We start from the raw sequence: 27,431 nt of genomic DNA, 5'->3' as shown, positions 1-27,431 counted from the left end.
AGAGATAATATTGCATATAATACTGTTCATTTTTTGTTATTGTGCAGGTAAGAATCTCCTTTCATTGCACTTGTGAAAAGCCTGTGGATGTTACATACAAAATCTTACATTTTTCTTAAAAAAGGAATGATAGAAGGTTTGAATATAGGTTGTCTTGTCACACTCCTGTGGCAGGCTTCTTTGAAGAAAAGGACAAGTAAGCGGCACTGCTAGAACATGCTGAGGAGACAGGAGCACCAACTAGTCATTGCAGGGCATGAATGCACAGATAGGGGCAGACAGAGTGGTCAAGAGATGCAATACTTTTCAAAGCCATGTCCTAAGTCTTATTGCATGGCATAGCTATTGCTTTATGTGAGAACATGCACTATATACAGATAAGGGGAAGAAGTTGCTCTTGGCTGTAAAAGTTTGAGAGACTGTTCTATATGTTACTCCCATAAAATCTGCGTATAAACTGGCTGGTTTGCATTTGAACTACAAACTCCAGCCCTGCAAGAAGCAAAAGGGCAAACTGAACACACATGAAGGTCGCTCTGCTTATTAAAAGGTGTGTGTGCAATTTTATTTTCCACAGCTTGCCTGTGCCTACATTTGAAAACCACAGTTGTATCACATACCAGAGAGCATGTATGTGAATGTTGGAGAAGCCCAATTACAACTGGTTCCCATGATACCAGCAAAGAGTAATTCACAGCACTGTTTTTTCCACCCCAAATAAGGACAGCACTACTTCAGTAATTGTGTCAGAATTATGGAGACAGACAACAAAGATGTCTTATATTCAGAGAATTACTTGGTAACTTTACACATAACCATAATGTTTATAGCTCTGGAAAGAAAAACCCAAACTGCTGCTGCAAATAAAAACACACCAGTGTTTTTCTGTCTTTGTAAGGATACTGCTGTTTGTTTTTGAATTTACTTTGACAAACCTCAAGCACATGAAGCTGTAAAAGCTCCAGTATATATTCTTTAAAATGGGGGTTAGCCAGAACATGAAATACTGTGAGATTACCTTAACATGCTAGTAAAAATCAATTAGAAGAAACAGATTAAAATTGGACCAACTTTTCTGATTGCTTGCACTGGAGGAAAGGTTGTGAGAGAGATACATGGACGTGGCAATCCCATGTAGTAGTGAATAGTGCTCCCTCTACTTACCTTCCCTCCTCTCTTAGCTCCTCTCAGCTACCCAAAGAAGTTTATTTTACTGTGTTTTCTGATAAATACACATCTTAGAATTCAGCTTTAGAAATCAATGCAGGAAATCCCCCTGCTAGCTACAAAAGGCTGCCTTTTCAATGTTCTCTTCCCCGAAAGATTTGACTCCTCTCACCTCCCAAGACAGGTTCAGCTTATAAATACACAATCTTGTTGAGGGTGCAATCTCCCTGTTAGGACACCAAACAGTTCTTTTTGTAGCAGACGCTTTCAGTGCATAGGCCTGAACATGAAACAGGCTTGGAGAACAGGGAATGAAGCTGCACATCCACCCAGGACAGAGCTGACCTGATGGAAGATAAACCCAGGCAGGTGTGAGTCCTAATGCCCTGCACTGAAGGACACTGGGGATTGTATGGGTTGCCTGGCTTTTTACATCCCGGTCCTTATCCCTCTAAATGCTAGAATTATTCACCATAAATTTCCAATAGTCTGCAAAGCTCCTTAAGTTGTTCATTATGATTTCTGGTGGAAGGCAAAATGAGCAAGGACTTTAATTTTTCTCATTTTCTAGGTTTTTTTCCTCTTTCTCAATAGAAAGAAAGCAAGTTCTGCTACAAGGGATGTAGAAGAAAAAAAAAATGCAGAGTTGGTCTGAGTGGTTTTATCCATGTAACTTACAAGCTGGTGGATACATTTGCCAGAACCTACTGCAGTACAGAATACAAGCTATAACACTGAAAAATCCTCTTACAGAACAAACAGCATCAGACCAGAAGACAAGGGATGCCTTAAAGAACCATTTAATTTAGCTACCCAGGGTCTGAGCTAATGTCACCTCACCCTGAGAGTACTGACCTAACAGGATTCAAGCAATGGCAGTGCTGGGTTAACAGTTGGACTCAATGATCTTAGTGGTCTTCTCCAAACAAAATTATTCTATTATTTCATTATTTTTCTCACTTGTTCCATCTCAACTGTGTATGCTTCAGAAGTGAGTCCTGGGCTTATGCTAACTGGCAAAATCCAGTGACTTAGTTCCACACATAAGCTCTCTCCTGCTCCAACAATGCCACGATTTTTTTGCTAATAGCATCAGCCTGGCAGATTAAATCAGAAGTTTCTAGAAACAAGAGCATGTTTCAATCCTACAGCCAAAGACCATGAACGTAAAGAGACTATCATGATCTTTTGATCTGAGCAGCTGTGTAACAAAGAAAAAAACAGAAATACCTAAATTCAGTTTCTATTTAGCAAAGTCTGACCCCTGAAATACTGCAAATCTCTTTCCTTCCCCCTAAAGTATCTTGCATTTACTACCATTCATTTGGACATTACTTTTTGCTATTCACAATATTAACTTAAACTAGTAGAGAAAACTTCTCTACAGGCACTTCTTGTGCAAGATTAATGGCTCCCAACTCCTGCCCAACTGATTTTTAAAGCCTGAGTTTAGTAATGTTCTGTGATACCCAACTTCAACTGCCCTTATGCAAGAGCCATGAAGCTCATGGCTCCAATCACATACCATCACATTTTACATCATGCAGGGAAATCCACTCTCAGTGGTGTGGATAGTAAAGACCATAGAACGGACACATCTGGGCAGTTCCTTGAAGGTGGGAGAGAGGTACTACCTAAAACCCAAGTTCAAGTGTGGTTGTAGTTCTGCTTAATATCAAGGCAATCATGGAAACACGTCCTCAACAATGAAGAAAGATGTTCCATAAAGTGGCAAATGAGCAAAGTGCATCTGCGGACACAGCAGGGCATGACTGGTTCCTATTGCACCACCATGCGCAGCACAGGTGGACTCCAAAAAAGACATTATACCTTGTCAAAAGTTAAGTGCTCTGAATTGAGGGCCAGACTTGGGCCTTTGAGTAACTGTTTATGCTTGCCACAGTTAGAACACACAAGTGAAGGGGAAAGAACTGCATTCCTTTAGTAGGACTTCTACACACAAACATCGCCAACAAGCATTTTATTTGGAGTCATTTTATGGCCACAAACACTCCTAAAGGTAGGGAACTGAGCCCACTCAACAGATGGTCATATGACCCACTAATAGGAAAGCCATAGCAATCAGTGATTTCAGAGTTGCTGTCCCAGCTATCATCTCCACTGATTATAAAAAAAAGTAAGCTGAAGTGACAGGTTGTCCAGAGAAGCTGTGGATGCCCCATCCCTGCAAGTGTTCAAGACCAGATTGGTTGGGGCCCTGAGCAACCTGGTCTAGTGGAAGGCGCTCCTCGCCATGGCATGGAAAATGGAACTACAGGGTCTTTAAGGCCCCTTCCAACCCAAGCCATGACTGACAAATCAGTCATGCAATATGGAGCTGACTCACCACCAGGTGACACATAACTAGTGACTTAATGATTCTAAGTCAACTGCAAAACATGAAAAATGTGTGATCCTACAAAAAAAATCCCTTAACATTTGTATTGCAAGCTCCTTCATTGGCAAAACACACAGCAACACCAGCTCTAAAAGTAGTTTTCTTACTCTGTAACACAAATGTATAGAAAGTATTTAATATGTAAAAGAGATTATTTCCTAGAAGAGTCCACTGAGTTATACAATTTCCCTTCCTTCAGAGAACTATAACTGTTAACAATGATTCAAATAGAAGATCCATTGTCATTCTGCATCACCATGGCTTCAAGTAGAAATCTTTACACCAGTATCTTCATACACTTTTTTGTTAGCATACACTCTGACAAACAAGACACAGCTAACAAGGCAAAGCCCACAAAGACCTCCAACAGTGAGTTATATCCACAGAGGCACCAGTGAGGAATCACCCAATGCTTCATTTAGTCCAAGACAGGTAGGTAAAAGAAAATCTTATGGTTTTTTCCAGTATGGTTTAAAAATTAATCTTAATTTAATCTTAACTTAAAATTTAAAAATTAAGTTATGCTTACAACATCCCTGTATTATAAAGAATATAAAACTACTGTTAATTTGGAAGTTCTCAATTCTGGGCTTCACTCATCTGAAAAAGCCTAGTCAACCCAACAAATTTGCTGATACTTTACAAGGCCTTGCATGCTTTGCACATTGAACAGAAAGTACACAATCTTGTGCTTCTCTGCAAAAATACTACTATGCTGTGGGAAGAAAAAACACCCCACAGGAGAGCATACCTGGAGAATGACCACTTGCAAAAAGCACACAGGCATAAATGTGAGTTTCCAAAGCACCAAAATGGAGTTTCTTTGTAGCTGAAATTTTCAGAGAAGGAAATGGGTCAAAAAAGGGAAAGAAGGCTCAAACTCAGGTGCCTAAGCACAAAATCTTAATATCAAATATTCAACAGCTGCTGGGAAGAAATTTAGCATCCCTAAAAGTAAGCTATACAGGTTCCCACCACAATCTAAATTAGAGCACCTGCCTTCAATTATCATTTTTTATAGGGTTTGATTTAACTGATCTGACCAAGACCAAAATAGGTCCCCTTATCAGATGTTGCACAGAAAGACAGCATCTCCACCCTACCACGAGACTGTCCATAAAGACTGTTTCATGTTCCTAGGCAGAGAAGCAGTACTTGCAGCCCAGGTACTGGCAGAGGAAGCCTGTTGGTGAGGCAAGGTTTAACCTGGACTACCAGGATGCACTTCTGGAGAGGACAAGCCAAAGAGAGCGCATGCCAGGCACACAACTCATCAAAGGGATTAAGTCAATAACGAAGTTGAAACAGCACTCATTTTGATCCCCTCCGCCTGCTCCTGCTCCTGCAAGGTAACTCAAGCACCTAGATATGTGGGGCTGCTGACTGAGAGCAAGCAACTGCTGGTCCCCACACAAATTCACTTCTCATCACCAGAGGCTTCTCCCGTTAAGACAGGTCTACACCACATCCTGCTGATGCATCCTGTGAATCACAGATATAAGGTTTTCCCAGCCAAGGCCCTTGACCTTGCCATGATTACACTGACGGTGCTTTTTCAGTGAATTTTCATCTGCTCATGGGGCTACTGGGGTTCCTTGTTCCAGGGCTAGCAGGCTCTCCACACAGACAGGGAAGTGCTAGCACATCTGCCAAAATGTTTTTCCAGGCCCCTTGGGGCACAGTTTATTCCAATTAAAACACACACAAAAGCAATAAAACTCAAAAAATTATTCCCTTAGTGCTGTGGGCTCCAGCAGTCCAAAGGTCTTCCCTTCTACTATAGTGCCAGCAACTTGAAGTCAAACCCCTTCCAATAGAGTTGTATCAGCTGTTTCTGAAATCACTTGACCCTTTTCCATGTGCATTTGAGACACAAACCATGCTGACTGGCCTGGGGTCCTTGGCTGTAAAGGAAATTTTTCTGCCCAGTTGCAAAGAAACTGAGAACAACTTTGCCCCCAGAAAATTAGCACTTAACTGCAAGCATGTCCTTCCTCTCATACAACTGCACCACTGCAGTGAAACCACTCTGCTACACCAGCTGAAGTTACAGTGGTAGCAGTGCCCACACAGAGATTTTTATTTTGCCCACTTGCTAGAAAGTGAAAGATGGAAGTACTGGGAAGAAAAGGAGGGGTGAAAGACAATCTCATTTCTAAACAATGGTGCAAAATGTGAGTCAGCATGCAAAGCCTTGTCAACTCAGTGATCTCTGAAAGATGTTTTGAACCAGTGGAGAGACATGCCCTTGGAGCACAACACTACAGGCAGATGGTCTGAATGGGATATTGACCACAGGAAACAGAGATTCCACAATTCAAGCTATCGAGGCACAAAATATGCCATGTAGGAAGGGCACAGGACACTCTCTGGAAATACAAAGGAGTTTTAAATGTTAGTAAGACGCTACCACTTTTGTCTAAAGGTCTCAGAAGATAACACTGCTGAGACAAGCTCAGGCAACCACTCCCGCTAGATCACTGGGCAAAGAAATGCATTCACATCAGCAACCAGTAAATGTTTAATTCCAGTGGGAAGAGGCTGCCAGGAGTGCAGAGACTGGTTACTCCAGCGACCGCACACTGAGCTCACATCAGATAGACAGCTTTCACCCTGCTGGATGCTCACCTCGCCAACCTCAGGCTGCATCCACCCTGCAGGGATGGCAACAGGATCTCTGGCTAAACCCAACACACACACACGTGACAATCAGTGCAGGTACTGCCCAGAGAACTGCTACACATATGGCTGCTAAACCTACCAGGAGCTGAAAAGTGTAATGGGGTGCATTCGTTAGTATTTTCTATTAAGAAAAATGCTTATGTTCCCATGGTTACAGACCTGTTTCAGACTATTTACAATAAAAAAAGCTGCAATTCTTCTCAAACAAAATAGAAAAACAGAGCAGTTCGGGGATGGTTTGGGTTAGTTTTTCTTTTAGACCCACAGACTTATTTTCAAACACAAACCAAAAAGTGAGTAACAGGCCTTTTAATACTAAATTTATATGCCCAGAAACTGTTTTTCATGAGTTCAGAGACCAAAACTCAGACACTTACCACTACCATGTAGTTCAATACACTTGTAACGGACTCAAGATCTTTTAAAAGAAAGTTCAAACTCAATTTGTACTCCAACAGCCAGAGCTGTCTTTTCTTCCAAGCCTCTTCACAAACCTGTTGTTCAATAATGAGCCTTCAAAACTATAGTAAAATTCATTGCTCCCTTTATACTCATCTCATTATCCTGGCCTCTTGCTGTGCTTGCTCCTTTTAATGGATGGAGTGAGTAATAGCTTGATTTCCTACCACACATCAAGTTTTCAGCTGAGGTTAGTAACATACATCTCTAACAAATGATAAGATCTCTATTAATTCACTACTAAATGCATAAAGCTGGAGATTTTATTTTTGCCTTGCATCTGACAGATAGTGAGAATGTACCTTACTTTCCTGACATGCTCCAACTTTTGTATGCAGACACAAGTGATAAGAGGAATTCAAATCAAAACCCAGTTATCATAAAAGAACTGAATTGAATATATCCATTTGCATCCATATGTAGAAGACAAGAAATAAAATCACAAAGAAGTGCTCCAGGAATACTGCAGTCAATATATAAGAAAAGAAAAGTTTTAAGACCTGAAGTTGGAAACAGCACATTTTGATGAGAAAATTAAATTAAACCACATGCCTGTTCAAAATACAGCTTATTGAGAAAGTAAAAAAAAAAAAAAAAAAATCCAAACAAAACCAGTTAAAAAATAATTTCATTTCATTACTACATTTTCCATTTATTCATGAGGCCTTGCACATTCAGATATGGATAGCCAGGCATGAATTCAGATGAAGTAGCATAAAGGAAGAAGTCAGAATTGATTCTGACAAGTCATGGAAGTCCTACCTCTCTGGGTGACTCCAAACTAGGCAGATGTGTCAGGACAACGTAGCAAGATGCTCTGCTGTTGGCAATCCTGTGCTGACACAGACACTAAATGTTTTTCCTGTGGTAAACTCGTAATTCTTTTGTCTAACAGAAATGCAGATTGTTTCTTAAGTTTCATAAGTGGAAATTAGCAAATAGTATTCACAAACTCACCTCAGTCACCAAGCATCCTGTGGTGCCCTAGGCTGAAGGCAACAGCCGCAACCTGCCATCTATATAAATGCTGGAAACAGTTAAAATCACAAGCACAAAAAGCCTGGAGAGAGCTCTGAACCGAAGGAATCTCTCACCTGCAAGTCCAGGGGAGCAAGAGCCAGCCCCTCTGATGACATGTATGCCATACTGCATGTTCCTGTAAAGGAAAATGCCAGGCAGGCACTTGCCCTTTACAAGCACAGATGCTGCCTGGGCTGGCTGCAGGAGCCCCAGCCATCCTCACTGCTGCTGCCCACCCTACCTGACTGCAACACGGCGAGACGCCAGCCTAAACCTTCCATGACTGTTCCAATTGTTCTGGCACTATGAGTTTGTCATTTTTGCTTTTATGCCCTACTTGGTACAGTGGTGTAACAAATGCATGAGGATCTTCACGTGTTACTGCTCTGCAACAAAAATAAAACAGCAGTAGCTGATGCACACATTTACTTGTATTAAATTTGTGGGTTTAAGCACTCAAACGTTTCAAACGAGTGAAAAAGAATCACCACAATAATTTCCAGAATTCCCCGCTACTGCAAGGACAGGTCTGAGCCTATCAGTACAAATCAAGCTCATTTTAAATAAGCATAAGAGCCACCACAAAATTTGTTTATTGAAATTAACTGCAGGGCTAAGGATAAGTTTGGTTTATTTGCTGCATTAATTTGCAAAGCCAGAGCTGTGTGCTGGAACTTTTAAACAAAGTGCTGGAGTCAGCAGGACCCGAGGTTCTACCCCACCACTGATTCAGTGCCTGACCTTGAAGAAGTCCATCACCTCATCATAAATCTGCCAGCCCAGCTGTGAAACTGGATGAAAGCAGGACTACCCCACAAAATGCATGCTGCAACTCGTTTGGCCTTCTGTTAAATAAACATAACGCCCCCTCAAAACAAACCCGACCAACTAAACAATGTGTTTTTTTCTGTATATAAAGCACTTTGTACTGTACAAAAATGGAGTACTTTACCAAGTGGGAGGGAAATGGATGTAAATATTTACACATGTAACTGCAAAGAGCTGTTACTCACCCTAGGGATGTGCATGCTGGTAGCTGTATAATTCAAGAACTACATCAGGATAATAGGGTGCCTTCACCAGACAGAAACTACACGCTGGTCTCTGGAAAGCATGCACTGTGCCAAGGAGAGTAAGGAAAAAACTGACATTAAGGGGACAGTTCCTGCCGGATTGGGAACTAAATTAGCTTCAGATAAAACAGAGATTCAACAAAGCTACAAGTGCTCAGAGCTTAATTACAGGAATAGATGAAACTACTAGCTTAGCATCCAGATTTTTTTTCCACTTTTCCATCATCTCACAGACTCTTCCAAAAGGCAAGTATATTTTGGAGCAGTAAGTCAGTCTAAAAATACAGAGGGTAGCTACTTCTCCCTATGCAACTTGTGTTCGATTTTCCCTTACGCCTGCCAAGAAGAAAAGTAAATGCTAAGATTGGGAGGAGAAGGGTCACCTCAGCCAGCAACTCACCTGCTTCCGTTGTGTCCTGCTGCAAATGCAGGACCTGCTACTTTACATCCCTCCACACTTGAGCTACTATGGAGGTGACAGGACTTTTTCAGAGTTTTCAGATAACACTTCACCTGTGCTATGTAAGGGAAAGCGACTGACTGGACTCCCTTCCACATGGCAAAATCTGGCACCATAATTCATGGGTGCTAACAGCTTAAGATACCACTTACCAGTGTTGAGAAAACCTGGAACCAGGTTCCAACAGCTTCCTTATAAATTAATTTTGTCTTCCATTATAAAAATTAGTCTGTCCTTTTAGAAATTTCTTGACAAAAGAGAAATGTCTACTGTTTCCCATTGCTATCACTTCAAAGATGAGTTTGTTTTACAAGCGTAAGTGTGGCAATGCTTGTCCCTAGTTTGCTGTTCAATTACCCACTTCTAATAAGACATTTCTTTCCATTACATAAATAGAGGAAGCACTGCTTGTAACTGCAACCTTGAACCACATGTGATAATATGCTTAGTATTTACATAACATCCACACTAAAACTGATAAGTACATCACGTTGTGCACAGGTTAAAAATTATGCAAAAAATGCATGACTTGAGAACAGCTTCCGCAACTCTTAATCTCTGTGGTGTCTGAATCTTTGTGGACTTCAAGCTGCCTAATCTGCTCTAAGGACAGAAGGTACAGTAAGCTGTTTGTTCAGCTTGTGGAAAGTCAGATTTAAGGATTTAATATTCAAACAGCGCTGACTCAAGTAGCGATGTTCAAGGACTTTTCAAAGTGCATCTGTGGAGCTTATCAATACCGCGAGTTGCATACTGGTCTACCTGACTGTGTTTTCTTTAGCCAAGGCCTCGGGTTTTGCTTTAATCTAGCATCAGCGTGATGCTATAACTGAAAAATCAAGCCTTCACTTAGAAAACTTCTGTAGGCTACTGTTGTCCACCATTTCTTCTACAGATATGGACCTGCATGTGACGCAGAGTAAACACATTCTCAGTCCAGTGTTTTTAAGAAACAGTACACATATATCTGTGTGAGCACCTACACACACATTTCCCCATTTCATCATCTATACAACATATGTACACATGACAATACTTTCCAGGAGAGCTGTATCAGCCTACTAGGGGCATTAAGTTACCGCACTGCATTGCAACAGCCCTGCTCATTTCAGAAATGTGAACAAATGCATTTGATATGTACACTGTCAGCATGCAAGCAGGATTAACAGAGATCAGCAACCAATTTGGAGTAATTGAATATTCACAGCAGCGTCTGGTCTGATCTGTTAACACAGTCACACACAGGGAATGTAGGGCAAGCATTTTTAAAAATGTCCAGAAAAACAACCCAGAAGAAAACCAAGGGTACTGCTTAAGAAAACATGGATCCCTAGCAGCCTTCTGCTTCTTGGCCTCCCCTTCACCTTCTGCAGTCTTTGCTGGCTGCAGCCCATACCCACATTGAGGGTTTTGTTCATGTACAAACTCAGTGCAGTGATCACATTCTTCCTAGAAGTACATGCTCTTGTGCTGGACTTAGCAAGCCTTTGTCATGCTCCTGTTGCTTTCCTGATCACGCAGTAATACTGCCCTCTCTTCCCCCCCACTGAGGACATGTGAAAAACATTAACATATCTCAAATGCCTAGCAGACCTTGAAGTATCCTTGTCAGAACTTTACATTTCCTGGGCAAATCTTGTGGTGACAGAAACTCTCTGTAATTGCATTTAATCCAGTAATGATGCACTGATAATGCCAATGAAGTCTGACCATCAGATTTCAATGTATATTAAATGCCTGCCTGAAAGCAGCATTAATAATGGAACACATTTTATTATTTACTTCCAATTAGAACTCCTTGCTGATACTAGTGAAAAAACACATTTTCAAGAGAGAAATAATCAGTAGTAACATACAAGTAATTATTTTTATTATAGGCTTGTGCTACTTCTACCTATTAAGATTGCTCCCTTCCCAAATCAGTTTCCCAATTCTGCTACACATGGAAAGCTTTGGACAAAGCATTCAGTGGCAGGTACACATCTTACTAGTAAATGCATTATTTTTTCAAAGTACCTTATTTTATCACCATAGGCAAAACAGTACTTTTGGGTCATTCAGGCCTACAATAACTCTGGTGATTTGATACATGAACATTCTACCAAGCCATTCTTTGGAGAGGCAATATTAATTTAAAAAGGGAACAACTGTTTCCAAGAGGCAAGATTTTATCTTTTCTGTTAAAGTCATCAGCTCTACAAAATTCACTGGAGAAAAATCGCACAGCAAGCCTTCAGTAGAGCCTCAGACATTTAGCAGCCAAACACCTTGGGAAAGGCCTCCTGCCCTTGGCATGCTCTAGATGCTGCTGAGCAAGACCTCCTGGAGCTTCCCTTGGCAGCTCCAACATGCCACCACTCATGCTATCCCTGACCAAAGCCTGCCAATGGAGGACGAGAAGGTCACCTGACCCTTGTGCTCCTCGTGAGCTGAAGGAGGCTGTGTGAGGCTTTGTGCTTTGTTGAAGTTTGCTGGGTTTACAGTGAGGTCCCCCCGCTGCCCTGCTCCTGACTGGGGAGTGCAGAGGGCCCGGCCATGATCCACCCGGAGAGACCCCTTGCTCCCAGCCCCCAGGAACTGCCTGCCCGCCCTGTGCCCTGACGTGCACACGTGTACTCGTGTGTCAGAGAGAAAAGCAGGGAGCAAGGCTGCATGGATGAATGAGCAGGGTGAATGATGAATGGGAACTGAGTCTGAAGCAGAAGCTTGCAGAGACCAAACAAGTAAAAGCACAGGAGCCCATGCATGGAAGACAGAACAAAGGGCAGGAAGAAGGCACAAAAAATACCCCTCAAACAAACAAAAATTGAACAAGGGAGATTCCTAGGGCACTTTGAGGAAGCACCCTTTACTTCTCATATGTACACATCCTTGTAACTCCAGAACATCCAGAAGCTGCTTAGAGACGACTGATGCTGCTCCCCCTGGTACCGGTCCTTCTCCTTTCCAGTGTGTGCCACAACCACCCACCTGCAGGGGGGCAGCACACTGCTTTTTCTACGGTGCAAAAAGAGGCCCAGCAGCATTTCTGAACTCTCCAGGGTATGACTTTGCAACACAGAAGGGTTTTCTCCATGTACATTTTGTGATTGTCCTTGGTTAAGTCAGCTTGGGTAGATAAATCTCCTTAAATCGTCTCTCAGCTCCACCATGTGTATGCTAAACAGGACCTGGCTTGTTTTACAAAATAAAGAGTGCTGGATGAGGAGGAGGCACATGACCTACGCTAACATTTTCTTCCCCTGGTTTAGCATAAATAAAAGCACCACTATGAAAGAGCACTTGAAGTTCCTTTTGCAGCTAACATTGAATGAGTTTATTATCACACTGCAGAAATGCTTTAGGGGAAATCTTGCTCTGATAGTGTTCTCATGAGAACACTTGACATTTTCAAACAAGTCAGTTTGAAATGTTCCAAGAATACAAATGTCATGAGGCTCCCAAAGGTGCAATGATACATCTTATCCCAATGGGAAGCTCCTGTGCTGCCTGCTAAAAGAACCTGAAGCTCTGCATCTTTCAAACACTATTTCAGACATCAAGCCTTGAAAGTGATCTGGCACTGAAACACCACTCTGGATGCCCAGATGTAGTTTGTTTAAAGTTAACTTGTATAGTGAAGGGTACCTGGAGCTGCAGAAGATCCCCCTTTGTTTCTGTATTTCTCTGGTACACAGAGGCAACGTAGATTTCAGGAACTACTTGAGTAACCACAGGATAGGGCAAAGACCAAATGAGCTTTCCATCTGCAGAACCAGCACTATGCAGCCAGAGGCACTGCAGCCTTCCCCAGAGGAGACGCCAGTGGACACAGTCTCCTTTCCTACAGATTCACCACCCCATACCTGCCATGAGCTGAGATCACCAGCACACCTAATGCAGTACCCCACACACCTGCCCAATGGCTACACTTTTTAAACTATTCAAATGACTTGAATAGGTTTTTCACAGCTCACACCCTTCAGTGCAGTCCTCAGTCCCTGACAGAGAAGTGGGGTGGGGATGGGACATGGCTCTGCCAAACAGTGGCTCCCAGGTGGCTAACTGTGAAGTAGAGAGTGAGTGGCCTCTGCTTACTACTACCAATACTTTTTAAAATGGTGCCTGCAGACGCACTAGCATTTTCCCAGAAGCCCTCATTGTGTAAAATCCTGTCCAGAATTACCCAGTCATTTGACTTTTTAATTAAAAAAAAAAAAGAGTATTAAAATTAAAAAATCGATATAACAAAAAATAGGGCACTCTAGGCCACTTGTATTTTGCTCAACTCATCCTCTCCAAGTAAAAATCTCTGTGTCCATCCACCATTTATCTGCACTGTAAGGTACAAAGCCTCACCAGAGCAAAACTGAGCAGTGCCCTGTTGCAGAGCAAAGTATCCCGGCACATAATTGTGCTTAACCTAAACCATATGTTCCTAAGAACACCAACAATGCTGAACAATGAGACCAGCCTCACATCCAAGGGAATTTAGGAACAGGGGAACAACTGAAGTGACAAGCTTGTTCACCACAGAGCTACAGATTCATTGTTGTCGTTGTTTTTTGGCACGATGGTGCCTGAATTCCTTCCCATGTTTTGTGAACAGCTGAACTGTGTTCCCTTACAAAAGAAATTAATATGGCAGCCTGTGTACATCTGCTTTAATCTTAAAACAAAGCAGTTTTGCTATCTTTAGTACAAGCATAATAAAGGCACCAAAAAAGACAGATGGTTTGGATTTTCTTGGCAGAAAGCAAGAGAGAAGACTGACATCTCAACTGTTTACGTAGCCACAACCCATTACATGGCCACAGCAAACCAAGGGGGGATGCAGAAAGTACCTCTTTGTCAGCATCTCAGATGCTGACTGCTTTCAGTCAGGTCTTATAAAAAGCATAAAACAACTCTGCTCACAGATAAATACTTTTGTTCATACAGATTTAATTTATATTGTTAGGAAAACACTTAACAACAGCCACACTAATGCCAAACAAATTAATTTCAGTAAAGCTCGAGCAAACACTACCATTATGTTTAGGCAGCACAGAACAAAACCCTTGAAAATCCAACATTAAAGGAGTTATTTATGGTCATTGCTCAGCCCTCCTGCCCCCATCATTTGTGCATTAGAAATCTCCTGACTGCTCACTTGCAAACTCCCTGGCTCCTGACAAAAACTGGCCACGCACTGATAGCCAGAAAGTTCATTATGCAGGGATAATACAATCACCTTGGTCTGGAAGTTGGGATGGGTTTTGGGTTTTGCTTTTAGGTTTTTGTTTTATTTTGCTTTGGTGGTTTTTTTACAATTCAGCCTTTCTTTTAAAATATCTCACTTCAGGATTAAAACTTTCCCCTTCCTGAAATCAATCAAACTGATAGTGGTTTTGGCAGAAAGGCAAGTAACAGGAAAAAAGTAAGGACAGAACATGTGCAACATATCCAAGAAGTAATTCATAACATGCTCTGTATTTTTTTATGTAATAGATACATAGTTCAGGGAAAAGCACACACAAAACAAGTCTTTTCCCTACTACCCTTTAACAAATATTCAGAGAATGGTAGTCATGTAAAAATATCACCTTTGATATACAGTGATAAAAAGACAAGCTGAATTAGCTCCTGAATTAGGGGCAGAAAAAGGTTCTCTGATACAGATATTGCTTCCTTTAGCACAATTAAATACCTTTTTAATATTTCCATGTTGGAGAATTCAAGAGAAATTAATGATTATTCCGAATAGCAAGTACTTAAAAAGTAAAAGAAGATGGCACACATGGCAAAAACCCAAAACACTTGTTCAATTTGTGAGTGCTTCCACTTGAGCCAGTGCTCAAACACGGTACTGACAAGTAACACTTGGGGTTTAGAAGCAGCGTTTCCATTAAGGAAAACTTTTGCTGCAGTTGCATTAAATCCTTACCAGGCACGGGGAGGCTTTTGTACATTGCAGTTACACTCCATTAAACGCTTCCCAGGAGGGCTGGGGTGACACGGCTCACTGGGCCTGTGGGACACATGGGCTTGCAGGGCACGTGCAGCCTCTGCAGCATTGCTTGCTTCACTGGCACCCTTCTCCAAAGAGCACGGGATGGAACAAGCACAGGCAAGCGCGGCACAGCCACCCCTCCTTGCAGCTCCTTCTAGGAGATGCCCCACAGGCAAAGGGCCCCTGGGACAGCCAAGGGCAGTGGTGCAAGGCGGGGAGGCCAGACTCCCTGTGGATGCTCCTGGAGGAAGCTGCCGGCTCACATCTGTCACGAACTCTGTTTACAGGCACGCCAACACATGCTTGCAGCGAGAGTCGCTGAACTTTGACATCCAACATAAAGATGTAAACACTTCTCCACAGAAGATAAATCCTGAGTACTAAAAGGCGCTCTGGATGACTTCTGGCCCTCCTAACCCCACACCATCCGCCAAACCCAAAACTCCCGCACATATCCCTTAAAAACAACAACAATAAAAAAGACCCAAAGCACCAAAAAAACCCCAAGAAATCAACATACTAATAGGCACAGCATCAAGCTTTTTAAAGTATGCTAATCAGTAGAATTATTACAAGTAAGTCAAATATAACTAACTGGAGAATAAAATGAACTTTACAGTGTTTAGACAGATGGAATCTGATTTCCTGCTGTAAAGCTGCTGAATTTGGCATTGACCCTGAGCCCCAAAGGCAGGGGATCTGCTGCCCAAAACACACACGAGCTACCCAATGTCCGGAATCAGCAGTCACTACCCTTCATATGCACCATTAAATTAAAAAGCATGGACATCTTCATAAATAAAGTTTGCAAAAAGAGATGGATTCATTTAACGCTAAGAGCAGCCAAGACCAAAGCCCACTGCATATATTTGTGTATTTTCTTAAGAGGCTGCACATACAAGGGAGCTCACAAAGGGCTTCCTTAAAATGCTCCCTTGTAAATGTGCATTTGAAGGGTAATAGATATTGAATTCAGGGAAACGTCAAAAAAACCAGTTTGGAAATATTTTCGGGTCTTCACGTGGAAGAGCTAGAAGCAAGCATGACGCTTTTCAATGCTAACTAAGAAAATCCTTGTCCAGAAGGATTTACTTCTCCAATGCCTGATCCTATGAACTATGGATGCAGCCAAACACAGCATTTACTGATAAACAGTCCTACTGACTTCAGTAACTTAAGCCAAGTAACTTCAGTGGTGTTATTCATGCCCTGTGAATATGAACGGAAGACTCTTGTTTAAAAGGGCTCCTCACAACAGCAAAGGCTAGCACAAGAGAGTCCCAAGTGAGGGTGAGAAAGGACACAAGGCAAAGAAAAGAGTCCTTATGAGAAATGCTTAGCCATTACCTGCAGGTTTGGGGCTTTCTTTTTAATTTTAAACCGAAAGTGAGGAAAACATGAGCTCTCCTGGTATAGCCACACAGTAACTTCAATATAATCCTATAGATAACTCAAGAATCAAACAAAAGGAATGCCTGCCCCTCCCCCCCCAAACTAACCAAAACAGAAAGAACAAACCCCAAACCTCAAACAAAGCCCAGGTCTACAACTCCTGAATGAGGTCATGATGAGAAACTCTCCCAGCCTTCAAACCAGAAAGAAAAAAAAAAAAAAAAAAGTGAAAACCTCCATGGAAAACATACTTGAGCTGTGTTTAACAAGGAACATCTGTAGCCTTCCAATTCCTGAGATGCAGAAATGCCGCAGGAGGGCCACAATAAGTTAAACACACAGGAAAAAATACTTTTGTTGCTGCCCAAACCATTTACAGGTGCCTCTGATTTGAAGCTAAGGATACCAAGCTCTACTCTGTTTGCTGACGTAACACCATGCTGTGAAGGACTTCTTTGTGAAGAAAATTCACAGAAAGCTGGTTTAACTGACAAAAGTCTTTACTGGTGAAATATGACATCTGTGTTTTAAAGAGCCCACATTTTTTGGATATTGTCACTCAGCTGCTTCTATTTATAACATTTGATGTAAAGGTTACTCTCAGTCAGCTAAGTAGGTATGCAATTAAGTATCCTGAAATTTTAGTGTCAGACAGAGGACAGTTTGCAGCAATTGATTCAACTTTTACTTCTCCCTGGATGAGTTTGTTCAGATAAGATTTCCCCTACACTCACACACACACGTTATGTCTTACATATATACAATTCTTCCCTTGCAAGGGAATGGATGTTATTAAAAATGTGTGTTCTTAGTTGCTGTTCTGGAAGTCCTCAATTCTCAAAGGCTTAAACATAGTGCTACTTACATCAACAGCCATGACTGCATTAAAAAAAAAAAAAAAAAAGATGGACACAGACATGCTGACTATATATTTATTGGCATTACTTTTATATATACTTGGATGTACAAATGGAAGAGAAAGTAGAGTCCTACTTAGAAGACTAGAAAAGTGTTCTTGAAATCAATGCCTGCAACACAACACAGCTCTTCTGAAAGATTTCACTCCCTCCAAGCTTTTTGTATTTGCTATCTATGCTTTCACTGCAGTTTCATGTGTGTCTGTACAAGTCAAGAGCACAATGCAGTCCTCTTTTGATCTGAAATAAAGTTCACAGTATTCAGAAAAAAAAAGAAAAAGCAGAGAAACTGGAAAATGTTTTTTCTCAATGGAACCATTGATTACTAAACATACCCAAGTAAGTCATTTCAAACAAAGCATAGAATGACAGCAGGGCTTTTAGGATTTTATTTAAACATTCACTTGAGTACTTTATAAGCTCACTCAACTTCATTAAAAATACAGTAAGACACTGAGGAAATGTCTGCTTTACTGTAAATAAAACCTTTAAGGAAGAAATCATTTTAACCTAAAAAGAGATGAAGCAAAAATATCCTCAAACATGAAAACAAAAATGACATTACAGTAACTGTAATGTCATCTTATACATGAATATGTATCTAAACACACAAGGAAAGATTAGGACCTACCTTTATAATTCTAAGTGTTCATAGACTTCATTGACATACTTAATATATTCATACTAAGTATGAATATACTATATTAATACAGTATAGCCATAGACATGGTGTTTCCAAAACATCTGGGACAGAGCCCTTCAACAGCTCTTTGCACACCAATGGAACAAAAAAACAAACAACACAGCCATCCCACCCACCAACTAGCAAATGAGTACAGCATCTTCTCTTCTGGAAAGCACTAGGTTTGTGCTTATAAAGGGAAACATATTTACAATATGAATTGTCTGCATGTGGTAGCTTTTCCAGTCACTGCAGACTCTCTGTTTTGAAGGCCAGCCTGCAGGAAGCTTTGAAGAGCTACTCCAGAGCCAGCTACAGCCCAGAGTCATGAACATGTGCTAAGACGGAGGTCACACCTTTCATCTCCCACTACTTTATCGTGGGCCAGGGTGCTGAAACACACGCCTGAAGTACTCTTCACCTCCTTGTATTTAATGAGGCTTTCATCTACCCCCATACAGTGCCATATTTTTCTTCTTTTCATAAAGAGCTAAGAATTTTTCATAGCTATTTGCTCAGAGAAATCCAAACTTACAACCTGATATTCCTCATTTTAGTAAACCATATCTCATGTATCAGATATTCCCCACAGACCACCAAACCAGCTAGTTTTATAATCATCTCACACAGAGGATGACAACAGCAGAAGAAAGTATCACAGATGTCTGTAATGATAATTAGCCAATGAACTGTTTGACTGTAACACTCAGGCAATAAATACAAGAACGCTCGAGGAGGAATTACGTCACCATGTGATAATCAAGAAATTTCCATGCAGCTTGTTAAAATATCATTATATAATCCTACCTTCACACTGGGTAGGATTCCCTACAACCACCCCTTCAGCATACAACTGCATGCTGCTACAGGTTTTTGTGGCAAATTAATTTCTGCCACTCACAACAGAACAGAAAGCAGAAACTAAGAAGTAATGTATTGTGCTATGAAATTTTAATTATTCTGCAAACTGACATTGGCAAAGACCTGAAGTCCAAACTCATAAAAGTAAAATCCGAAACCAACTCCAGCAACACACCTTCCCAGTCCCACTTCCCTGCCAATCACATCTTCAGGAGACATGCAAAGTGCTCAGTGGAAAGGTGAGAACTGAGAAGTCTAGTAGAAGCTACGGAATCAGAGAAGATGAATAACAATGCTGTGCTTTGATAAGGTCCCAACGCTTTCATCAGTTTGTCATTAAACTTAAACATGAGCTCCAGCTGTCAAAAAGATGTGGGAATCAATACACCAACATGCTTCAAAAAGCATCATCACCCCATATTTCTGCAACCTCACCCCTTGCTTCCCCTCTCTTGTTCTTCAAAGTGATATCCAGCATTGTGGGGATTGCCAAACAGTCACAGGTAATAGTCAAACATTATCTCAGTTCCATTTCACCTGCTTGCAACCTTCTGCAGCCTATAGGTAACCAAACAGCAAGGGCAGGATGGTCTAAAAGAACATCAGGAAAAGCAATGGGAGAAAATATATTATCTGACCAATGTCAGCTGGCACAGTCCTTTTACACACAAAGTCCATTCCTGAAACTATAAGCCCTGAAAATGATTAAAGTTATCAAATGCAGTGAATTTCTACTATGCCTTTGGCTGTGTAGCTGCCAGCTCAGACCCACTGAGGAGGTGGAATGCCACATCACAGGTCTGAAGGTTGATCGCTACGTCCTTCCCATTTAGCACTGCCTGGTTTTAACACGTGTACACCAAAACAAAGGAGGTAACTTTTTTCCCAGTGATGTTTATAACACCAGGGTTTTCTAAGCAAATTTAATCCATCAGATGACATCATGGTAAAGACTTGAGACTTTTTCCACATCACCTGAAGTTTCAGCTCACATTATGTACACCATGGAAAGGCAGTAACATCACACACAATACACACACAGAACACCATTAACAAGCAACTTATCTGCTGGTGGATGCTAGCACTAGCTCTGCCATTCTTTTCTAGGGCAAACTGTCCCTTTTACAGTGGCATCTGGAATTCCCTTAAGTGTAAGGATTTTGCAGCTCAAAACACTTCTAAAACTCTTTACGGCTACCCATCCAGTTACAAAATCCTGTGAAAATTACAGGCAGTCTCCCACGTAAGCATGTGGGTCACTCCTACTAGGAGCTGGAGAGGGCTTGTGTTTAAGATGAAAAGCCCAATGCTGGACATATCCTGGAGGATGTTAGCATAACAAAACACAGAGCAGCCTTTCTACACTGCAGTTCAAATATAGTGGTGATGCTTTAATGTGATGGAGCCTTTAATTGATGGAACCTCTTGAAAAAGCCAACAGAGGAGACAGTCTCAGCCTTTCCACTTAACTGGACCTCAAATTTCAGTAAGAAAAGTCAAAATATGCAACGCCCCAATTCTGAGAACCTTAAAGGCACAATTTAATATGCAACACACAGAAAACACACCAGCACATAGGTGGCTTTCTTGTTTCTCTGAGAGGAGGCTTTGTACCCAGTAGTAGTTGTTCTTCTCAGCCTAATTTTGTGGGTGTCTTCCCCCATACCATGTGTGCCTGGGTCACCAACAACTTGGCGCAAGAGAAAAGGATGATAGAGTCATAGAATGCCTTGGATTGGAAGAGACCTGTAAAGGTCATCTAGCCAAACACCCCTGCCGCAAGGGGGGATACCTTCCACTAGACCAGGTTGCTCAAAATCCCATTCAACCTGACCTTGAAGATTTTCAGGGATGAGATATCCACAACTTCTCTGGGCAATCTGTTCCAGTGCCTCACCATCCTCAAAATAAAGAATTTCTTTCTTAATCTCATCTAAATCTACCCTCTTTTAGTTTAAAATCACTACCCCTTGTCCTACTGCAACAGGCCCTGCAAAAGGTTTGTCCCCAGCTTTCTTGTAAGCCCCCTTTTGGTACTGCAAGGTGCTATAATGTCTCCCTGAAGCCTTCTCTTCTCCAGGCTGAACAACCTCAAGTCTCTCAGCCTGACCTCATAAGAGATATATTCCATCCCTTTCATCGTTTCCATGGCTTTCCTCCATGGCTCCAACAGGTCAATGACCTTTCTGTGCTGGGGGTCTCAGAGCTGAATACAGCACTCCAGGTGAGGTCTCACGAGAGTGGAGCAGAGGGGCAGAATTCCCTCCCCTGACCTACTGGTCGCGCTGCTTTTGATGCAACCCAAGATACAGTTGGTTTCCTGGGCTGTCCACACATTGCCAGCTCATGTCCAGCTTCTCATCCACCAGCACCCTGAAATCCCTCTCAGCTGTTCTCAGTCTGTGTGGATACCAGGGGTTGCCCCAACCCATGAACCTTGTACTTGACCTCATTGAACTTCATGAAGTATATGCATGTGCCTACTTCTCAAGCTTGTCCAGGTCCCTCTGGATGGCATCCCATCCTTCAGGCTTGTCAGCTGCATCACTCAGCTTGGTGTCATCTGCAAACTTGCTGAGGCCATGCTATATCCCACTGCTAATGCCATTGATGAAGGCACTAAACAGTTCTCGTTCCAGTCCAGAACCCCAAAGGGCATCCTTATCGCCAATTGAGCTTTTGAACACTACTGTCTGGATGCAACCACCCAACCAATTCCTCACTCACCAAACAGTTCATCCATCAAATTCATATCTCTCCAATTTAGAGAGAAGGATGTTGTGGGAGACCATGTCAAATGCTTTAGAGAAGTCCAGATGGATGACATGCACAGCCCTTCCCTTGTTCACTGATGTGGTCACTCCATCATTTTCATCCCTCACTGCCAGCACAGCAGCAATTTAATCATGACTATGTTACATCTTGCCCGTCAAAAGCCACTCTACAATTCTGTCTGGTTCCTTTCCTGCCTGGAGAAAGGCATGTAAAGAAAGCAAGGGTATCCTGTCTCTGAAAAACATATTTTTATTTTTTTGGCTATGTGCCAGCCCCCACTTTCTGTTACTGTAAGGGAATATAGCCTTGGAGGGGCTACCTTCCTCCAGTAAACTACTTAATCACTGACCTATGTGGAACAAGGCTCTCACACTCAACAGCATAACTTCAGCTTTGTCAGACACAATCACAGCAACTGACTGGAGAGGCAAGAGAAAGAGCTATTAAAACCAAGTTGCACATTCAGGTCATACAAAATCACTATTTTATTCACAAGCCTTTTAGTTTCACACTATGCCCTCCACGCAAGGAGAAAATACATTGCTCCCGCAGCTGCTGTCACTGCCATAATTTTGGGGGTTTTGACAACAGAATGGCCAATGCAGTGCCAGGCAGGCTGGCAATGATGGGACTCACCCTTCTTAGTGAGACTTCAGTCTCATGGTGATTATGGAGATCTGGTGGGATAGTTCCCATAGCGGAATGCTGCCATGAAGGGCTACATGCTGTTCAGGAGAAACAGCCCAGGAAGGCACAGTGGCGGAGTTGCCCTCTCTGTGAGGCAACACTTGGAATGTATCGAGCTCTGTCTCAGGGTGGATGATGAGCCAGTCGAGAGCTCATGGGTCAGGATAAAAGGGGAGACTAGGAAGGGTGACACTCTGTAGGTGTTTGCTCCAGGCTGCCTGACCAGGAGGATGAAGTGGGTGAGGCCTCCTACAGGCAACTAAAGCAGCTTCAAAGTCACAGGCCCTGGTTTGTGCATCCTGACATCTGCTGGAAAGCTACACAGCAAAGCACAAACAGGCCAGGAGGTTCCTGGAAATCACTGATGACAACTTCCTGTCACAGACAGTGGAGGATCCCACAAGGAATGTCGTGCTGCTTGACCTTACAGTAACCAACAAGGAAGGCCTTATTGGAGATGAAGGTTGGGCGCAGCCTTGGCTGTAGCTATCATGAGACTGTAGAGTTCAGTATTGAACAAGGAGGTAGTAGAGCAGTGAACAAGATTATGACCATGGACTTCAGATCAGCTAACTTTGGCCTCTTTAGAGATATTCTTGCAAGGATTCCATGGGAGCAGGCCTTGCAGGGAAGTGGGATCCAGGGGAGTTAGTCAATAATCAAGGCTCACTTCCTTCAGGCTCAAGAACAATGCATCCCAGTGAGAAACAAGTCAGGCCAAAGGCACAAGAAACCTCTGTGAATGAATTAGGAACTGACATTGCTCAAGGATAAGCAAGAAGTGCACAGCAGATGAAAGTAAGATCAGGCCCCTTGGAGTGAGTTTAGTGAGGTGATCAGGTTAAATAGAAATGAGACTAAAAGGCCAAGGCCCATCTAGAATTAAATCTGGCCAAGCATGGAAAAGATAATAAAAAGGGCTTCTTCAAAAACATCAATAACAAGAGGAAAACAAAGGATAACGTGGGACCGTTACTAAATGGAGGGGGGGATCCTGGTAACAGAGGACACAGAGAAGCCAGAGTTGCTGAACGCCTTCTTTGCATCAATCTTCACTGACAACACCAGCCCTCAGGGGTCTCAGGAGACCAGGGCAAATGAGTGTCAGGGAACACCTAGGCAAACTTGACATCCACAAGTCCATGGGCCCTGACAGGATGCATCCATGGACTGCTGAGAGAGCTGGTGAACACCACAGCAAGGCTGCTCACGATCCCGTTTGGAAGGTCATGGAGATCAGGAGAGGCACCTGAGGGCTGGAAGAAAGCAAACATCACTCCAGTCTTCAAAAAGAGCAAGAACGAAGACACAGGAAACTACCAGCCAGGCAGCCTCACCTCAATCCCTGGAAAGCTGATGGAGTGTCTCATTCTGTAGGCCATCTCTACCCACATGGGAGACAAGAAGGTGATCAGGAGTAGTCAGCACGGGCTCACTAAAAGTAACTCTTGTTTGACTGGGCTGATTGCCTTCTGTGCAGAAACAACTACCTGGATGGATGAAGGGAGAGCAGTGGATATTTTCTACCTTGACGTCAGCAAGGCTTTTGACACGGTCTCTAAGGAAATCCTCATAGGCAAACTCAAGAAGTGTAAGTTGGATGAGTGGAATGAATTCAGAACTGGCTGAGTGGCAGATCCCAGAGGGTTGTGATCAGTGGTACAGAGTCTGGTTGGAGGTCTGTCACTTGTGGTGTCCCCCAGGGTTCTATACTGGGCCCAGTGTTATTTAATTTGTTCATCAATGGCTTGGATGAGGGGATAGAGTCCCTTCTCAGCAAGTTCACTGCTGACACAATGCTGGGAGGAGAGGCGGATACTTCAGATTGTGCAGCCTTTCAGAGGGACCTGGACAGCTTAGAGAGCTGGGCAGAGAAGAACTTACTGAAATTCAACAAAGGCACGTGCAGGGTCCTGCACAGAAAGACCTGGGGATCCTGGTGGACAACAAGTTGTCTATGAGCCAACAGTGAGCCAAGAAGGCCAATGGTATGCTGGGATACATAAAGAAGAGCACTGCCAGCAGGTCAAGGGAGGTGATCCTACCCCTCTGCTCAGCCCTGCTGAGGCCACATCTGAAATATTGTGCGCAGTTCTGGAGTCCACAGTACAAGAGAGACATGGAGCTTCTGGAGCAGGTCCAGCAGAAGTTGGTCAAGAGTCTGGAGAATCTCTCTTATTCTGAGCCTTAAGAAAGGCTGAGGAAGCTGGGCCTATTCAGCCTCAAGAAGATGCAACTATGAGATGACCTCATTGATCTGTATAAATATCTGAAGGGAGGATGTCAAGAGGATGGAGCCAGCCTCTGCTTGGTGGTGCCAAGCAACAGGAAAAGAGGCTACCAGCAGAAATTGATGCACAGGAAGTTCCACCTAAACACAAGCAAGAACTTCTTTACTGAGAGGGTCACCATGCACTGGACCAGATTGCCCAGAGAGGTTGTGGAGTCTCCCTCACTGGAGATATTCAAGAACCATCTGGACACAATCCTGTGCCACGTGTTCTAGGATGACCTTACTTGAGCAGGGAGGTTGGACCACATGACCCATGTGGTCCCTTCCAACCTGATCCATTCTGTGATTCTGTGAAAACTTATTTTTTACAGAGTTGTGCAAAAGACAAAACATAGAGGAGCAATGCCCATACCTGACCATAGTCTGTCCTGAATACGACAACTCCTTCTGCACAGGAATGAACAGTGCTGGGATAATGCTGATTATTTTCTCGCAGCCAGACCCGAGACCCCTGCAATAAGAAAAACAGAGTTATAGATGGCATAACAGAAAAACTGAAAGAAGAATTTCACTCACTATTTTTCTCTGGAAATACTTACAAGTAATAGGAGAGAAAGTGAAAGCGAAATCCAAATAAGCAAATGAAAAAAAAATAAAATAATCTCTTAGCAAGTATTTGTTAGTGTCTACTCGATCAGTAAACACAGGAGAACTACAAAGAAGAGCCTTTTTTTTTTAACAAGTTCCTAAATGCCGGCAAGAGCAGCTGGAGCCAATGCTCTGATTCTCAGAGTCATGTGCCTCATGTTAGCACAAGTAAAATTACAGAGCGGTGTTTGAATTTACACACAGTTTAAAAGATCCGCCCCAAAGCCAGCTGGCTCCCTACCTGTTTATTTTCAACCTCAGTCAGACACTCCCAGCACTTCTATCTTTCACCTTTTTTCTAAACTACTTTGCCCTTTATATGGTTCTCCTCACTTGGCTGCACAACAATGCAGAGGATTAAAATAAAAAAAACAACCAGCAGCAAGCAAGGTTATAAAGAACTGATATCAGCTATGAAGGCATTGGAGACACTATCAGTCAGACACCTAAGTCAGTCTAGTAGAGCAGGTAGAGCTTTATGATGCATCTACCACCTGCCTGCTAGATGCAGCAGTAAGAAAACAGAAGTATCCAGCACTGAAAACAAGGGAGGAAGACCACAGCTGATGCTGCAGCTGCAGGAAAAGCCATCCTGAGTGAGAGCCATCCAAGTTGCTCCTGCATAGGAGAAGACTTTAGCTGGCATGAAAACACTGAGCAGCAGCGACCCACGGCCTAATTTCCAACCCAAATTATACTCCTGCTCTCTTCAGACATCTGGCTCCATATCAGAACAACAGTACTTTAGTGGCATTCAGCAAACTGAGATTTTTTTCACCACCAGAACAGTCAAATATCCTCCTAAAGAAAAAGTAAAGAGCTGGTAGGAAAGTGCTGGGATATACTCTGACAATCATAAGGTTTGGGTGTGCAATCACAGAAAAAAAACCCAATTAAAATAATTTTGAATGCTAGCATCCAAAGGCTGTCCTTGCCTGAATTTTCACACAGAGAAACCAGACACAGAGTCTTTTTAAGATGGAGGGGGTGCAGTCCTGATTAATAATCAAGACAAATACAGATTTTTATTCTGTTGCATATTTAAGGTGAGTGGCCCGTGAGCTTACCCTGGACTTCAGCCACATTACAAGTTACATATGCTTTAGATAATGTTGAATAAACATTATTCTTCTTTCTGTGATGGGACAATAGCAGCACTGAGACAAAATAGTACTCATGGAGAATTTAAAAACTCTTGCTGTTTGGTTTCTCTAAATGGGAAGAGCTCACCTGGACACTGAGGACGAGGCAAGAGCATTCATCTTTATTTTTTCCCACTGCATCTTTTCACAACTACAAGGTTGTCCAGCTCCCAGAAAATTTTTACCTCACTGGTCTTTTCTGCCTCAACCTAATAATCCCACAGAAGCAAGGCACAGCAAAGAGTCATAGTTCGGTTCACAAATTGCAAGGGATTTAATCATGGTGGTTACTGTCACCATCAAGCTCTGGAGACCTGATGGCTTGAGGGGTGGATGCAGGTACTACCATCACTCGAAGCAGCAAAGGGAATTTGGTGCCAGCCTTCCCCCACACAGAGAAATACTTTTGCCAGACTGCTGCTGGGCACTAAGGGTCTGTACTGGTCAGTCTCCACCACCTGTCTCCTTCTACAGGAGCTCAATCCACCTAAATGCAGACATAAACAGCAAAAAAAACCTATCTGTCAAAACGCAGTCAAATACTTCAAGTGCTTCAGGACAACCAAACCCCTGTTATTCAACTGGTTTATTACTTGCCAGCATCTCAGAAGCTCGAGTAATGTGAAGTTTATGCTTTCAAGAGCAATGAAAAGCTTATAAACATTAAGCCACAACAAAATTTGCCAAAACCTCAGCACTGAAAATAGCCTCTGAGGAGGAGGAGAATGTTTTCCATCTTGGAATTAAATAATTAACGCTGCAAATTTTTTTTCTGGCTATGAAGGGGAAAAGAAGGGGCCTGCACAGAAGCCTTCACTTGATTGGACTAGTGCTATAATAGTTTTAAAGCAGGGAAAGGGGTTG

General features: G+C 42.5%; 1 protein-coding gene across 1 annotated transcript in view; it reads right to left on the bottom strand.

Annotated features, from left to right (window-relative positions):
* Positions 1-27,431, bottom strand: part of MYO10 (myosin X) — a 162,435-nt gene that overhangs the window by 103,574 nt on the left and 31,430 nt on the right. The window contains exon 2 of the mRNA XM_048311502.1: positions 25,190-25,288. Coding sequence (XP_048167459.1) covers positions 25,190-25,288 — 99 coding nt within the window. The remainder of the gene's footprint in view (positions 1-25,189; positions 25,289-27,431) is intronic.

This window comes from Corvus hawaiiensis, chromosome 1 (assembly GCF_020740725.1).
Source record: "Corvus hawaiiensis isolate bCorHaw1 chromosome 1, bCorHaw1.pri.cur, whole genome shotgun sequence".
Classification (NCBI taxonomy): domain Eukaryota; kingdom Metazoa; phylum Chordata; class Aves; order Passeriformes; family Corvidae; genus Corvus; species Corvus hawaiiensis.
The sequence above is the reverse complement of the archived record's forward strand: the minus strand, read 5'-3'. Positions and strand labels throughout refer to the sequence as shown.